The sequence below is a fragment of the Oncorhynchus nerka genome, linkage group LG4, assembly GCF_034236695.1.
Source record: "Oncorhynchus nerka isolate Pitt River linkage group LG4, Oner_Uvic_2.0, whole genome shotgun sequence".
NCBI classification, from domain to species: Eukaryota; Metazoa; Chordata; class Actinopteri; order Salmoniformes; family Salmonidae; genus Oncorhynchus; species Oncorhynchus nerka.
This window is the reverse complement of record NC_088399.1, coordinates 88,505,629-88,521,201: the sequence shown is the minus strand read 5'-3', so window position 1 is coordinate 88,521,201 and position 15,573 is coordinate 88,505,629. Positions and strand designations below refer to the sequence as shown.

Here is a 15,573-nt window from a genome sequence, read left to right as displayed (position 1 = left end):
GAGAAGAATAGCAGTCACATATGGGCAGATGGTGAGAAGAATAGCAGTCAGATATGGGCAGATGGTGAGAAGAATAGCAGACAGATATGGGTAGGTGGTGAGAAGAATAGCAGACAGATATGGGCAGGTGAGAAGAATAGCAGTCAGATATGGGTAGGTGGTGAGAAGAATAGCAGACAGAAATGGGGAGGTGAGAAGAATAGCAGTCAGATATGGGTAGGTGAGAAGAACAGCAGACAGATATGGGCAGATGGTGAGAAGAATAGATAGCAGACAGATATGGGTAGGTGAGAGGAATAGCAGACAGATATGGGTAGGTGAGAAGAATAGCAGACAGAAATGGGGAGGTGAGAAGAATAGCAGACAGAAATGGGGAGGTGAGAAGAATAGCAGACATATATGGGCAGGTGAGAAGAATAGCAGACAGACATGGGGAGGTGAGAAGAATAGCAGACAGACATGGGGAGGTGAGAAGAATAGCAGACATATGGGGAGGTGAGAGGAATAGCAGACATATGTGGAGGTGAGAAGAATAGCAGACATATGGGGAGTTGAGAAGAATAGCAGACAGATATGGGGAGGTGAGAAGAATAGCAGACAGATATGGATAGGTGAGAAGAATAGCAGACAGACATGGACAGGTGCAGGTGAGAAGAACCATATTAGTATGTGGAAAAAGCTCATCTCTCTTTCTCCTTTCCTCGGTCCCCCCCCCAGCCCACTCGTGTAAGCAGCCAGAGAGCCCGGCCCATGTGGAGGTGATAGGGATGGACCTGCCAGGGTTTGGTTACACCCTCCTCTACTCCTGCCAGGCTGGGTTCTTCCTGTCCGGGGGCTCGGAACACCGCGTCTGCAAGTCCGACGGTACCTGGACCGGGAAGATGCCCATTTGTCGAGGTACAGGACAGGAACATGACATGTCCTGTGTGTTTGTTTGTGTCTGTATGGCTCCAGGGTGAAGTTCCCCCTAACCTTCCACCAATCCTAACCATAGCCATTCGTGTGTGTGTGTGTGTGTGTGTGTGTGTGTGTGTGTGTGTGTGTGTGTGTGTGTGTGTGTGTGTGTGTGTGTGTGTGTGTGTGTGTGTGTGTGTGTGTGTGTGTGTGTGTGTGTGTGTGTAATGGCATATGGGGTGGCAGGGTAGCCTAGTGGTTAGAGTGTTGAACTAGTAACCGAAAGGTTGCAAGTTCATATCCCCGATCTGACAAGGTACAAATCTGTCGTTCTGCCCCTGAACAGACAGTTAACTCACTGTTCCTAGGCCGTCATTGAAAATAAGAATTTGTTCTTAACTGACTTGCCTAGTTAAAAAAAAAAGCTTTAAAAAAATATGCTGATACTGTACAGAAGCTCTCTTGTAATGGCATATGCTGATACTGTACAGAGGCTCTCTTGTAATGGCATATGCTGATACTGTACAGAAGCTCTCTTGTAATGGCATATGCTGATACTGTACAGAAGCTCTCTTGTAATGGCATATGCTGATACTGTACAGAAGCTCTCTTGTAATGGCATATGCTGATACTGTACAGAAGCTCTCTTGTAATGGCATATGCTGATACTGTACAGAAGCTCTCTTGTAATGGCATATGCTGATACTGTACAGAGGCTCTCTTGTAATGGCATATGCTGATACTGTACAGAGGCTCTCTTGTAATGGCATATGCTGATACTGTACAGAAGCTCTCTTGTGCCACAGGCCGTGATTGCAGCCGCAATGGTATGGAGCATATTCACACACATATTCACACACACTCCTGGCCACTGCTGCATCGCACAGCTGTGCACTGCAGGCCACAGAGTAATTACACACACTTAAACAGATGTGTAATGTTGTGGGAGAATTTCCCACTGTGCCAGGCTGCTCTGCTACCACTGCAGCAGACAGCATCTTGTGCTATTCTAGTGTCTATCATGCCAGTGCAGTGGAACAGACAGGACACGGCTCCTGGTCCACCAATGGCACTTACCATCACTGTCATGTAGAGGGCCACTGCCACAGAACACGCCCTCTCCTGCATAACCCCATGCTTATTTCTGTGAGAACCCCATGCTTATTTCTGGGTTTCTCACTTCATCTTGTTTCTTCTTACCAGATACCTTTTATACTTTTATTACCAAAAACATAATGAGAGGAAAGCTTTGCAAGTAAGCCTGTCATTGTACTATGTAGACTTCGCTGTATCCTGTGAACATCCGTAGGACAAATCAACTGTGATTAGATTTTCTATCATTTATACAAGATGTCATGCTTGACTTTTCCATTCCAGGACACACCATATGCATTTATTATCCAGATGATCCAGATCCAGACATACAGAACTCTAAATGGAACTGACAATAGAACTCATAATTCAACCCCGAGGAGTTAAATTGCATTATCTCTTGATGTGTGTTGCTGATGTACCTCAATACATGATTAGAAGTCCCCACATGGGGAAGTTGATGTGACATAATGGGACTAATGCTGTTTCCTATAGCTGGGTCCAAACTCTCAGAGAAGCCCATCAAGCCAGTGGTAGGGACACCCAGTCCCAAGCTGAACGGTGAGTGCCTGACTGAAGTGTCATCACCACACACACACACACCATAAAAACAGTGCACACACACACCATAAAAACTGTGCACACACACGCGTGCGCACACACACACACCATAAAAACTGTGCACACACACGCACACACACACACACCATTACAGCAACGTCAAAAAGAGCAGTGTTCTGATTACAAAATACTACTCTGATGCCTGTACTGTAAAGTGCAGCTAGCAATCACAACAGAATGAATATGAACAGCTTCATCTGGCCTCGCATGGGGCGAGGGCTTCGCTAATAGCACCTCAGAAGGACTGGTGTCCTTAATTCAATCTTGAGTGCCCCTCTTGAGGGACTAGAAGTTAATGAAGAGTGGAAAGAGTAAGTCTGACGGTAAAACGTCCCAGCAGCACAGGCCTGACAGGCCTCTCTCTCGTTCTCTCTCTCTTTGTCTTTTACTCTTTCTCTCTCTCTCATGGAGTAATCTGTGGTGTAGTGATAAAGCAGCCCAACCATCCCAAAGCTTCCACTGCCTTCAAAACAAGTTTAACATTTATCAACTTGGAGAGGGACTAAGTTCTTTAAAAGCTTGGAGGTAATTTACTAAGTTTGACATACTCTGAGTATTCCGTTTTAGGGGAAACCCAGATGCAGACAGTGTCGAAGTAACAACAGTTTATTACTAGAACAGGGGGCAGGCAAAACGACAGGTAGGCAGAGGTCAGGAATCCAGATCAGATTCAAAAGGTACAGAACGGCCGGCAGGCTCAGGGTCAGGGCGGGTAGGCTCAGGGCAGGTAGGCTCAGGGCAGGTAGGCTCAGGGCAGGCTCAGGGTCAGGGCAGGCAGGGTCAGGGCAGGCAGAGGTCAGGAATCCAGATCAGATTCAAAAGGTACAGAACGGCAGGCAGGCTCAGGGTCAGGGCAGGCAGAGGTCAGGGCAGGCAGGCTCAGGGTCAGGGCAGGCAGAGGTCAGGGCAGGCAGGCTCAGGGTCAGGGCAGGCAGAGGTCAGGAATCCAGATCAGATTCAAAAGGTACAGAACGGCAGGCAGGCTCAGGGTCAGGGCAGGCAGAGGTCAGGGCAGGCAGGCTCAGGGTCAGGGCAGGCAGAGGTCAGGAATCCAGATCAGATTCAAAAGGTACAGAACGGCCGGCAGGCTCAGGGTCAGGGCAGGTAGGCTCAGGGTCAGGGCAGGCAGAGGTCAGGAATCCAGATCAGATTCAAAAGGTACAGAACGGCAGGCAGGCTCAGGGTCAGGGCAGGCAGAGGTCAGGGCAGGCAGGCTCAGGGTCAGGGCAGGCAGAGGTCAGGAATCCAGATCAGATTCAAAAGGTACAGAACGGCCGGCAGGCTCAGGGTCAGGGCAGGCAGAGGTCAGGGCAGGTAGGGTCAGGGCAGGCAGAGGTCAGGAATCCAGATCAGATTCAAAAGGTACAGGACGGCAGGCAGGCTCAGGGCAGACAGAATGGTCAAAACCGGGAAAAGTAGATAACAGGAACTAGAAACAGACAGGAGCAAGGAGGAAAACGCTGGTAGGCTTGATGGACAAAACAGAGAACAGACAAACAGAGAACACAGGTATAAAAATGGGAATAATGGTGGAAGAGGGGCAACACCTGGAGGGGGGTGGAAACAAGCACAAAGTGAAACAGATCAGGGTGTGACACTGGGGGTGAAAGGTCCCAGGGCCCTGTGTCTGTGAACACTAGTAGTATTTGATCAATCATGATGAATCCTATAGACTTACAAACAGTGGAATATAAAGTGACAGTATGACTTAACCAAGGTCCTATTTTTCTGTTTTCCTCTTATTTCTTAAAATATTTGTTCAGTTTTATTGAAGGAATGGAAATGAAAAGGGAAGACGGTGGGGCCAGGATTCGATCCCACGCAGGCAACGGGATGGCGTGTGGACTTAACCGCTTGAACAACCTCAGGCACAACCAAGGCCCTCTAATAATCAATATGGTCTATGCTCTGTTTCAGTTCCTGATGACGTCTTTGCTCCTAACTATATATGGAAGGGTTCATACAACTACAAGGGAAGAAAACAACCAATGACTCTGAGTATCACAAGCTTTAACACCACCACGGGAAGGGTTAACGTCTCCTTGACCAATAGCAACATGGAACTGCTGCTTTCGGGTACGACATCTGCATTTTACGCTATATTACACAGAGAGGACACGCTAGGGAAGGTACCTAGCCACTCCTTGAACACACACACACACACACAGATTAATACACACACACAGATTCACACACACATAGCATGTAATCGTGTAGTCACTGGAGTAAAATGGAGCCGGCATTTCAGATGCAGAGTTTCTCTCCCACAATATGCATGTGACTAGAAATGAGTGTTACTAAACATAGCTGACATCGTTTGATTGGTAGGGCCTTAATGTCAGACGGTATCCATTTAGGACTGTATCTACTTGGTGGGAAATTAAATTATGTTGTTTATTTGCCTGTGTGGAGGACATTTGCTAATATTTGAAATGGGTATTTATGGTCTGTCTGATCTGAGAACATGTTTTGTGTTGAGGTGTTTTGATTTTGCAGTGTGCTGTAATTGATTTGAAAGCTATGACTCATTTATTTCATGTTCATTTTTGGGGGGTGTTTTCGCATAGCCCCTTAATATAATATTTATTCTGTCCCTTAATGTACCTTCATTAGTGGAGCCTAATGGATGTGTAAAACTACCCCCCCCCCACATTTCTCTTAAATGAAATATTAATCTGATCTGACAAATCTTTCACGGATTTACCATAACTATCTGGAGAGAAAAGTCCCCTTCTCCTCTTTCCCTCTCACTCCTTTCCTCTCACTCCTTCACTCCTTCCCTCGCACTCCTTCCCCCTCACTCCTTCTTCTCTTCCTCCCTCACTCCTTCCCCCCTGACTCCTTTCCCCATCACTCCTTTCCCCATCACTCCTTCCCTCGAACTCCTTCCCCCCTGACTCCTTCCCCTCTCTTCTTCTCCCCTCACTCCTTCTCCTCACTCCTTCCCCTTACTCTTTCCCCCTCACTCCTTCCACCCTGACTCCTTCCCCCTCACTCCTTCCCCCTCTCTTCTTCTCCCTTCACTCCTTCCCCCTCTCTTCTTCTCCCCTCACTCCTTCCCACTCACTCCTTCTCCTCACTCCTTCCCCTTACTCTTTCCCCTCACTCCTTCCACCCTGACTCCTTCCCCTCTCTTCTTCTCCCCTCACTCCTTCCCCCCTCACTCCTTCCCCTCTCTTCTTCTCCCCTCACTCCTTCCCCTCTCTTCTTCTCCCTTCACTCCTTCCCCCCTGACTCCTTCCCCTCTCTTCTTCCACCCTCACTCCTTCCCCTCTCTTCTTCTCCCTTCACTCCTCCCCCTGACTCCTTCCCCTCTCTTCTTCCACCCTCACTCCTTCCCCTCTCTTCTTCTCCCTTCACTCCTTCCCCCTGACTCCTTCCCCTCTCTTCTTCCACCCTGACTCCTTCCCCTCTCTTCTTCTCCCCTCACTCCTTCCCCTCTCTTCTTCTCCCTTCACTCCTTCCCCCTCTCTTCTCCCCCTGACTCCTTCCCCTCTCTTCTTCTCCCCTCACTCCTTCCCCCTCTCTTCTTCTCCCCTCACTCCTTCCCCCTTCACTCCTTCCCCCTCTCTTCTTCTCCCCTCACTCCTTCCCCCTCTCTTCTTCTACCCTCACTCCTTCCCCCTCACCCCTTCACTCCTTCCCCCTCTCTTCTTCTCCCCTCACTCCTTCCCCCTCTCTTCTTCTACCCTCACCCCTTCCCCCTTCACTCCTTCCCCCTCTCTTCTTCCCCCTCACTCCTTCCCCCTCTCTTCTTCCCCCTTACTCCTTTCCCCATCACTCCTTCTCCCCTCACTCCTTCCCCCTCACTCTTTCCCATCTCACTCCTTCCCTCCTCACTCCTACTCCCTCGTTTCTCCACAGCTGCCTTTAACCTAGCTGACATGTGATTTACATCATCAAATAAATCTTCTTAATTTAAATTGGACTTTGAATTGCCCAGCAGCCGTTGCAAATTATGACACAGAAAGTTGAATGCAGCGCTACTCACTCACTGAGAAGAAATGTGTCTTGGAGATTTAGAAATCACAAAGTAATCATACTGCTGAGGCACGGGAGGAGGCCATTTTGTGTTTTTAATAACAGGGGGCCATTAGCTTATTTCACATTTAGAGAGGCCAGGCAGTGGATTGAGCATGTTAATTGAATGTGTGTTATTACTACCACTGTGTACATCAGTCTGTTTGGAGCGACAGCGCAGGGACGGGGCCTCTGATAGGCCTTAATATGGTGCTCTCTTTCTATGCCTTCGGTTGTGGGAGGCTGTCAGCAATAGAAAGTACGGTTGATGAGTGAGTGTTCTACTACAGCTCCATGGTTGAAGAAGATAACGCTCAGTGTTTATATCACCTCTTTTCATTTTCCACACAGACACATACAGACCAAGAGTGAGATAAGAGAGGGAGACCATCATCATTGGGTCATTATCTGTGATTGTGTCCCCTGAGTACCACAAGTTACAGTATATCAGTGTTGTGCCTTGGCCTCACATCACCCCTCTTGTCCTCCTGTGCTGTGTTGTGCTGCAGGTGTCTATAAGAGCCAGGAAGCACGGTTGATGCTGCTCATGTACCATGTGAAAACGTCCACTCACACCACGCTGGGCAAAGTCAAGGAGGAGACGTGGTCCATGGACGGTTTTGTAAGTTTACCGTTTCGTACTTACAGGAGGGGTTTGTGGAAATGAAACATTTACATGTTTGTCGTTTAGTAGCGCTTTCATCCAGAACGATTTATAGATATCTTGCTACTCATTAGACGTGGCGTATTAATGTTGAAATGGCATCTGGGAACCCAATGTAAATCAATGAGGGCGCTCTGCTTAAAAAATGACAGTCCCACTTCTTGCTCAATCCAGCCGTGCACCCAAACGGGTTAACCAGGTGTTATTTCATGTTTATTACAAAATGGACTCAAATGCTCTCCTTGTTTTGTATTTAGTAAAAATGCAATTCTGAAAATATGGATTTTTCCTTTAGAATTCTACCCCATGGTCAAAAGGACTTGACTGATTGACTGACTGATTGACTGACTGACTGATTGACAGACTGACTGACTGATTGATTGACTCACTGACTGACTGATCATATCTGTCTCCCTGTATTCTCCTAGGTGTCTGCAGAACCTGACGGTGCCACCTATGTCTTTCAAGGCTTCATACAGGGTAAAGACTACGGTCAGTTTGGACTGCAGAGGCTAGGTAAACATCACCACATATCCACTGTCATTTCAAAACATAGAAATAAAAAGTGTATGTCAGAAATATTTGATATAGACTGAAAGGTTACTGTGAGAATATTGATGTTGTTCCTCTCCCACACAGGTCTGAACATGTCAGAGAGTAACAACTCCTCCAATCCACCTCATGGTACAAACAGTAGCTCTGTGGCCATAGCAATCCTTGTGCCTTTTTTCGCCCTGATATTTGCAGGCTTCGGGTTTTATCTTTACAAACAGAGGTAAGTGTACCTACCTACCTACCTACCAGCTATTATTACCTACCTACCTACCAGCTATTATTACTGACCGACCTACCACCAGCTATTATTACTGACCTACCACCAGCTAGTATTACCGGTCTACCACCAGCTAGTATTACCGACCTACCACCAGCTAGTATTACCGACCTACCACCAGCTATTATTACCTACCTACCAGCTATTATTACCGACCTACCACCAGCTATTATTACCGACCTACCACCAGCTATTATTACCGACCTACCACCAGCTATTATTACCTACCTACCTACCAGCTATTATTACCGACCTACCACCAGCTATTATTTACCGACCTACCACCAGCTATTATTACCGACCGACCTACCACCAGCTATTATTACTGACCGACCTACCACCAGCTAGTATTACCGACCTACCACCTGCTATTATTACTGACCGACCTACCACCAGCTAGTATTACCGACCTACCACCAGCTAGTATTACCGACCTACCACCAGCTAGTATTACCGACCGACCTACCACCAGCTATTATTACCGACCGACCTACCACCAGCTAGTATTACCGACCTACCACCAGCTATTATTACCGACCTACCACCAGCTAGTATTACCGACCTACCACCAGCTATTATTACCGACCTACCACCAGCTAGTATTACCGACCGACCTACCACCAGCTATTATTACCTACCTACCACCAGCTAGTATTACCGACCTACCACCAGCTATTATTACCGACCTACCACCAGCTATTATTACCGACCTACCACCAGCTATTATTACCGACCTACCACCAGCTAGTATTACCGACCTACCACCAGCTATTATTACCGACCTACCACCAGCTAGTATTACCGACCGACCTACCACCAGCTATTATTACCTACCTACCACCAGCTAGTATTACCGACCTACCACCAGCTAGTATTACCGACCTACCACCAGCTATTATTACCGACCCGACCTACCACCAGCTATTATTACCTACCTACCACCAGCTAGTATTACCGACCTACCACCAGCTAGTATTACCGACCTACCACCAGCTAGTATTACCTACACAGTATACTGTGCTACTGTGTCAGGAGCTACAGCATTTGTGTTACATACTGGTTGTTGTTATTCACATATAGGACCATGAACCATTCCTGTGTTCCTCCACAGGACTGCCCCTTAAACGCAATACATATTCTTAGAAAAGCTACATGTTGACTTCATACTGACTTCGTCTCTTCCACTGAGTCTGAACAATGTGTTGTTCCTTCTCTAGGACTACTCCTAAAGCCCAGTACACAGGCTGCTCCGTCCACGAGAACAACAACGGCCAGGCGGCCTTCGAGAACCCCATGTACAACACCAGCGCCAAGTCGGTGGAAGGCAAAGCTGTCCGGTTCGATCCTAACCTGAACACAGTCTGCACAATGGTATAATGAAGTCCGCTTGGCGACTGCATCGTTTTTTTTCTTATTTTTGTATCGGGGTAAAAAAAAAGAACAGGAAAATGCTTTTGCGAAACGAGCGGATTTCATTGAGATTTAGACTGGCGATAAGAGATGGAAGACAGTCCAGTCTAGGTGTGTTGGCCATGGTGGAGACAGAGGTAGAAGAAACAAATCCTCTGGTACTTAAAGCACACTCTTCAGGAACTTTGACTGGTCATGTGTGTCGAGAAGGACACCTATTGGAGACTGAACTGAGAACTGAGAAACATAAAAACCCAAATGTTCACAGTGGTCGACGAGTGACTTGGAGTTCTGACGTTACCTTATTATATTGCACTCTGCGAGTGTTTCTTCTTCACAGTCGACTGGGTCTTTTTTATCAATTGAAAAGGATCTGTAAATCTTCTTCTTGCATATATGAGAAGCATTCACCACCTATATTTTTGTGCTATATATTATCACGTGGGAGGGGCCAATGGCAGTGAGATTATATGAAGCGTTTATAGAAAAGAGAAGAAGAAAATAAAATATTTCAAAAATAATTCTGTTCACAACAACAAAAAAACACAGAAGTATTTTGGGGTTAATTTTTAAAGTGTTAAATCGTTTTTTTAAACAACGGTTTTGACCGTAACTCCTCTAGCTTCAGTCCCACGTTCTGTGTTTTTTCCCAACTGAGCCAATCAGAAGTGTTTGAAGTACTGATGTTAACTGTGAGGTGTGAATAGAAGGGGTTTTCTGGATTATTTAACTCTTATTTGCCATTTTGGATCATGACCCAAAGATCGAACTTTCCAGACAACATTTTCATTTGGACTTTTCATTATATTGCACTTCTTTTGTTAAGATTTTCTTTTGTTTCAATAGTTGTTGCTCTATTCGTTGATGTATCCAAGTGGGTCATTTTTACACAGTGCCTACCAAACACCATGTGAATCAGGTCTGCTGCTCTTTCCTCTTCTCCTCATCCCCCCCTGTTCCTGTCTTTCACTTTTCTAATCTACGGCCTCATTCCCTCTCTCCTTCACCTCACATGACTTTATGTGTTGCTGAACACTTAACACTGACACACCACAGCTCCATTCCACTCATTAGGTGCCGTGTTCTTTTTAGCCTTCAATCTATTTTGCCACTTAGTTTCTCCTATAAAATTTACTGCAATAAAGAACCCATACAATTCTAGGATTGGACTGTAAAATTGAACTACTATTTGCAGTACAGTACAACTGGGTACTCCTATATTAAATGCATTGAAAATATATAACAAAAAAAATAGAAAAAATGTGATTTAAAAAAGTGTTTTATAAAGAAATATATTTTTATGAACAAATTATTTGTAAAATGTATGAATCTATTATGTACATTTTCAATGCAATGTAAGATTAAAAAAGGCAAATTGCTTTTGTAAAGTGTTGTCTCTTTCTTAACTGCTATTTGTTTAGTTTAGATTTGTTATATATAGATATATATTTAAGTGATAATGCCCTCGAAGCCGTTGTTTGGAGCATATATTGGCATGGGTGTTGTTAACCGTGACAATATATCCTCTAAACACCAGCTTCACTTTTTATACAACGGTTTACCAACATACTCAATAATGACAGTGGATTGCGCAGTCCGATGGAACGAAGTAAATAGGCATTTTAACGACAAATGAAATGTTATTGGTCAAGTACACATTTTTAGCAGATGTTATTCCAGTGCATAGATTTAGCTGGTGGTAACTTGTGGAATAGACATGGCTGGAATATGGTTTTTCTATCATTTCCCTCTGGTTACAGTTAACCTTTGCATGGATTGGCTTCCATGATGAATATAGCCAGTCAACCAACACAATCCAAACAATCCCTCAACACAGACAGAGATCCAGAAATAGCCTTAAGCCACTGAACAAATATCTGTTGCACTAATTCTCCTTCCAATGGAGTCATTACAGCCTTGTTTGTTTGACCACTGTCATTGTTTGGTTCATTGAAGGCTGTATGAAAAAACCCAGGAATCCCTGCTGGGTATAATAGTTACGTTCTTTCCTTTGCCACCGCCTAAAAGAGGGTCAGTGCTACCTGGCATCCTTGGGATGTCCCTACCCCTAAACCCTAGTCATAAACCCTGTTAAATTTCAACTTCAATGGGGGTAGGGTCGTCCCAAGGATTGCACAGAGCCCCTAATGAGGTAGCATGGCCGTCAGTAATACAATGTAACAGTGAGCTCTGCCCATGACAGCTGGGATTCCCACTCACTTTCTTTCTCGCTCTGTCTCTCTCATTAGTGGCCAATTTCTTTCTCTTCCCTCATTAGTGAGCCAATACTAGGCGGGTGGGCTGATTTTCTATACAGTATACCCACACAAGAATAGGCATGTCGAACAGTGACAGTTGAATGGAGGGCTTATCTATCCATGTAGAGCATTCTAGTGTTACTATCACATTAAAGGTAAGACCCAGATGCAGACAACATTGAAGTAACAACAGTTTATTAATCAAACAGGGGCAGGCAAAAGATGGTCAAGGGCAGGCAGAGGTCAGTAATCCAGAAAGATGGTGCAAAGGCACAGGACGGCAGTTAGGGTCAGGGCAGGCTGAATGGTCAACACTGGGGAAACAGGAACAATCGAGAGATAGGAGCAGAGGGAAAAACACTGGTAGGCTTGACGAATCCCCTCTCCCTCCGTCGTTCCCGTAGTCGCCCATTGATCTTGATGGTCAAGGCGATGAGGGAATCGAGATCTATCGGTAATTTCCGGGCTACAAGCTCGTCCTTGACCTCCGAGATTCCGTGTAGGAACATGTCGACCAGCGCTTCCGGGTTCCAGGCTGCCAACGTCTGGAAATCCACCGCATGGTCTGCCACACTGCAGGAGTCCTGCCGAAGCTGGAGTAGCTTTCGGGCAACCTCACTCCCGGAGAATGGGGCATCAAAAACCTTTACTTCTCCCATGAACTCCTCCAGACTGACGCATACGGCCGGCTGTTGCTTCCATACGGCTGTAGCCCGGGCGAGCGCCCTCCCGGACTTCAGCGTGATGAGGTACGCTATCTTCGAGCGGTCCGAGGGGAAGGAGGAGGGCTGCAGCTCGATGATGAGAGAACACTGAGCTAGAAATGCCCGACAGGTGCTCAGCTCTTAATTGAAGCGTTCCGGGGGAGGTAAGCGGGGCTCACGGGAAGGTGGAGTGACCGGTGAGGCGGCACTGCTAACAGCTGAGTTACTGAGTGGCTGTGAGGTTACTGTTGTAGCAGGCTGCCTCCCAGCCAACCCACAGAATTGCTCCAGCAAGATGTCCAACGCCCGGTCATGGCATTCGGCCAAGATGTGGACCCCCTCCATAAGGTCACGAAGCAATTCCTTGTGCCTACCAATGGTGGCTCCAAGGGAGGAGGTGGTGTTGCGCAGCTGATCCGAGTCTGCTGGGCCAGTCAGGGCCAGTTCGTACTATCACGTTTCAGGTAAGACCCAGATGCAGACAATGTCGAAGTAATAACAGTTTATTAATCGAACAGGGGAAGGTAAAATATGGGTCAAGGGCAGGCAGAGGTCAGTAATCCAGAAAGGTGGGGTAAAGGTACAGGATGGCAGGCAGGGTCAGGGTCAGGGGCAAAGGTACAGGATGGCAGGCAGGGTCAGGGGGGCAAAGGTACAGGATGGCAGGCAGGGTCAGGGTCAGGGGCAAAGGTACAGGATGGCAGGCAGGGTCAGGGGCAGGCTCAGGGGCAAAGGTACAGGATGGCAGGGGCAGGGGCAAAGGTACAGGATGGCAGGCAGGGTCAGGCTCAGGGGCAGGCTCAGGGGCAAAGGTACAGGATGGCAGGGGCAGGGTCAGGGGCAAAGGTACAGGATGGCAGGGTCAGGGGCAAAGGTACAGGATGGCAGGCAGGGTCAGGGGCAAAGGTACAGGATGGCAGGCAGGGTCAGGCTCAGGGTCAGGCTCAGGGTCAAAGGTACAGGATGGCAGGCAGGGTCAGGCTCAGGGGCAGGCTCAGGGGCAAAGGTACAGGATGGCAGGGTCAGGGTCAGGGGCAAAGGTACAGGATGGCAGGCAGGGTCAGGGGCAAAGGTACAGGATGGCAGGCAGGGTCAGGGTCAGGGGCAGGCTCAGGGTCAAAGGTACAGGATGGCAGGGTCAGGGTCAGGGGCAAAGGTACAGGATGGCAGGGGCAGGGTCAGGGGCAAAGGTACAGGATGGCAGGCAGGGGCAGGCTCAGGGTCAGGGCAGGCAGAATGGTCAACACGGGAAACAAGGAACAATCAAGAGCCAGGAGCAGTGGGAAAACTGCTGGTAGGATTGCCGAAACAAAACAAACTGGCAAAAGACAAAAAGAGAACACAGGGGATAATAGGGAAGATGGGTGACACCTGGAGGGGGGTGGAGACAATCACAAAAGACAGGTGAAACCAATCAGGGTGCTGCAGTTACTGTGTCTGTGTATGTCAATTAGGTGTGGAGAAGCTAGTCAATAGATCAATACACTCCCTATTGACTTAATTGATTTACTGTTAAGACTTCTAAGTGGATATTGACAGTACCTTTCAGTTACTCATCTAATTATTTCACATGGTTTTACTATGGCAAATCCATGTCAAGCTATTGTACCTTGTCTTTTATTTAGCTGTTCTCTGATCCCATATACAGAAATAGGAGAGTAAAGGTAGGGTATCATGGGGGCATAGGTCATGATGTTTAACCCCAAAATAACATTGAAATATACAGTGTATGTCAAGCAACAAAGCGAGCATGCTGTGTAATAGCCATCATTAATCTGTGTAGGCACCTGACAGTCTGACGCTACAGGTTGTGTTTATAATAAACATGACCACGGCGCAATACATAGCACTGGATCAAAGCACTGGAACATAGCACTGGAACACAGCACTGGAACATAGCAGGGGAACATAGCACTGGAACACAGCACTGGAACATAGCACTGGAACATAGCAGGGGAACATAGCACTGGAACACAGCAGGGGAACATAGCACTGGAACACAGCACTGGAACATAGCAGGGGAACATAGCACTGGAACATAGCAGGGGAACATAGCACTGGAACACAGCAGGGGAACATAGCACTGGAACATAGCAGGGGAACATAGCACTGGAATGTAGAACTGGATCATAGCACTGGAACATAGCAGGGGAACATAGCACTGGATCATAGCACTGGAACGTAGAACTGGAACATAGCAGTGGAACATAGCAGGGGAACATAGCACTGGAACATAGCACTGGAACACAGCACTGGAACATAGCAGGGGAACATAGCAGGGGAACGTAGAACTGGAACATAGAACTGGATCATAGCAGGGGAACATAGCAGGGGAACATAGCACTGGAACATAGCACTGAAACATAGCAGGGGAACACAGCACTGAAACATAGCAGGGGAACATAGCACTGGAACACAGCAGGGGAACATAGCACTGGAACATAGCAGGGGAACATAGCACTGGAACATAGCACTGGAATGTAGAACTGGATCATAGCACTGGAACATAGCAGGGGAACATAGCACTGGAACACAGCACTGGAACATAGCAGGGGAACATAGCACTGGAACATAGAACTGGATCATAGCACTGGAACATAGCAGGGGAACATATCACTGGAACATAGCACTGGAACACAGCACTGGAACATAGCACTGGAATATAGCAGGGGAACATAGCAGGGGAACGTAGAACTGGAACATAGAACTGGATCATAGCAGGAGAACATAGCACTGGAACATAGCAGGGGAACATAGCACTGGAACATAGCACTGAAACATAGCAGGGGAACACAGCACTGAAACATAGCAGGGGAACATAGCACTGGAACATAGCAGGGGAACATAGCACTGGAACACAGCAGGGGAACATAGCAGGGGAACATAGCACTGGAACATAGCACTGGAATGTAGAACTGGATCATAGCACTGGAACATAGCAGGGGAACATAGCACTGGAACACAGCACTGGAACATAGCACTGGAACATAGAACTGGATCATAGCACTGGAACATAGCAGGGGAACATATCACTGGAACATAGCACTGGAACACAGCACTGGAACATAGCACTGGAAC

At 47.1% G+C, this 15,573-nt stretch overlaps 1 protein-coding gene across 1 annotated transcript in view; it reads left to right on the top strand.

Moving 5' to 3' along the window:
- The window catches only part of LOC115128828 (CUB and sushi domain-containing protein 3-like), a 997,580-nt gene extending 986,659 nt beyond the window's left edge, over positions 1-10,921 (top strand). The window contains exons 64-70 of the mRNA XM_065018010.1: positions 718-897; positions 2,482-2,547; positions 4,525-4,683; positions 7,137-7,249; positions 7,720-7,807; positions 7,931-8,066; positions 9,341-10,921. Coding sequence (XP_064874082.1) covers positions 718-897; positions 2,482-2,547; positions 4,525-4,683; positions 7,137-7,249; positions 7,720-7,807; positions 7,931-8,066; positions 9,341-9,500 — 902 coding nt within the window. The 3' untranslated portion in view covers positions 9,501-10,921. The remainder of the gene's footprint in view (positions 1-717; positions 898-2,481; positions 2,548-4,524; positions 4,684-7,136; positions 7,250-7,719; positions 7,808-7,930; positions 8,067-9,340) is intronic.
- Positions 10,922-15,573: the final 4,652 nt, after the last annotated feature.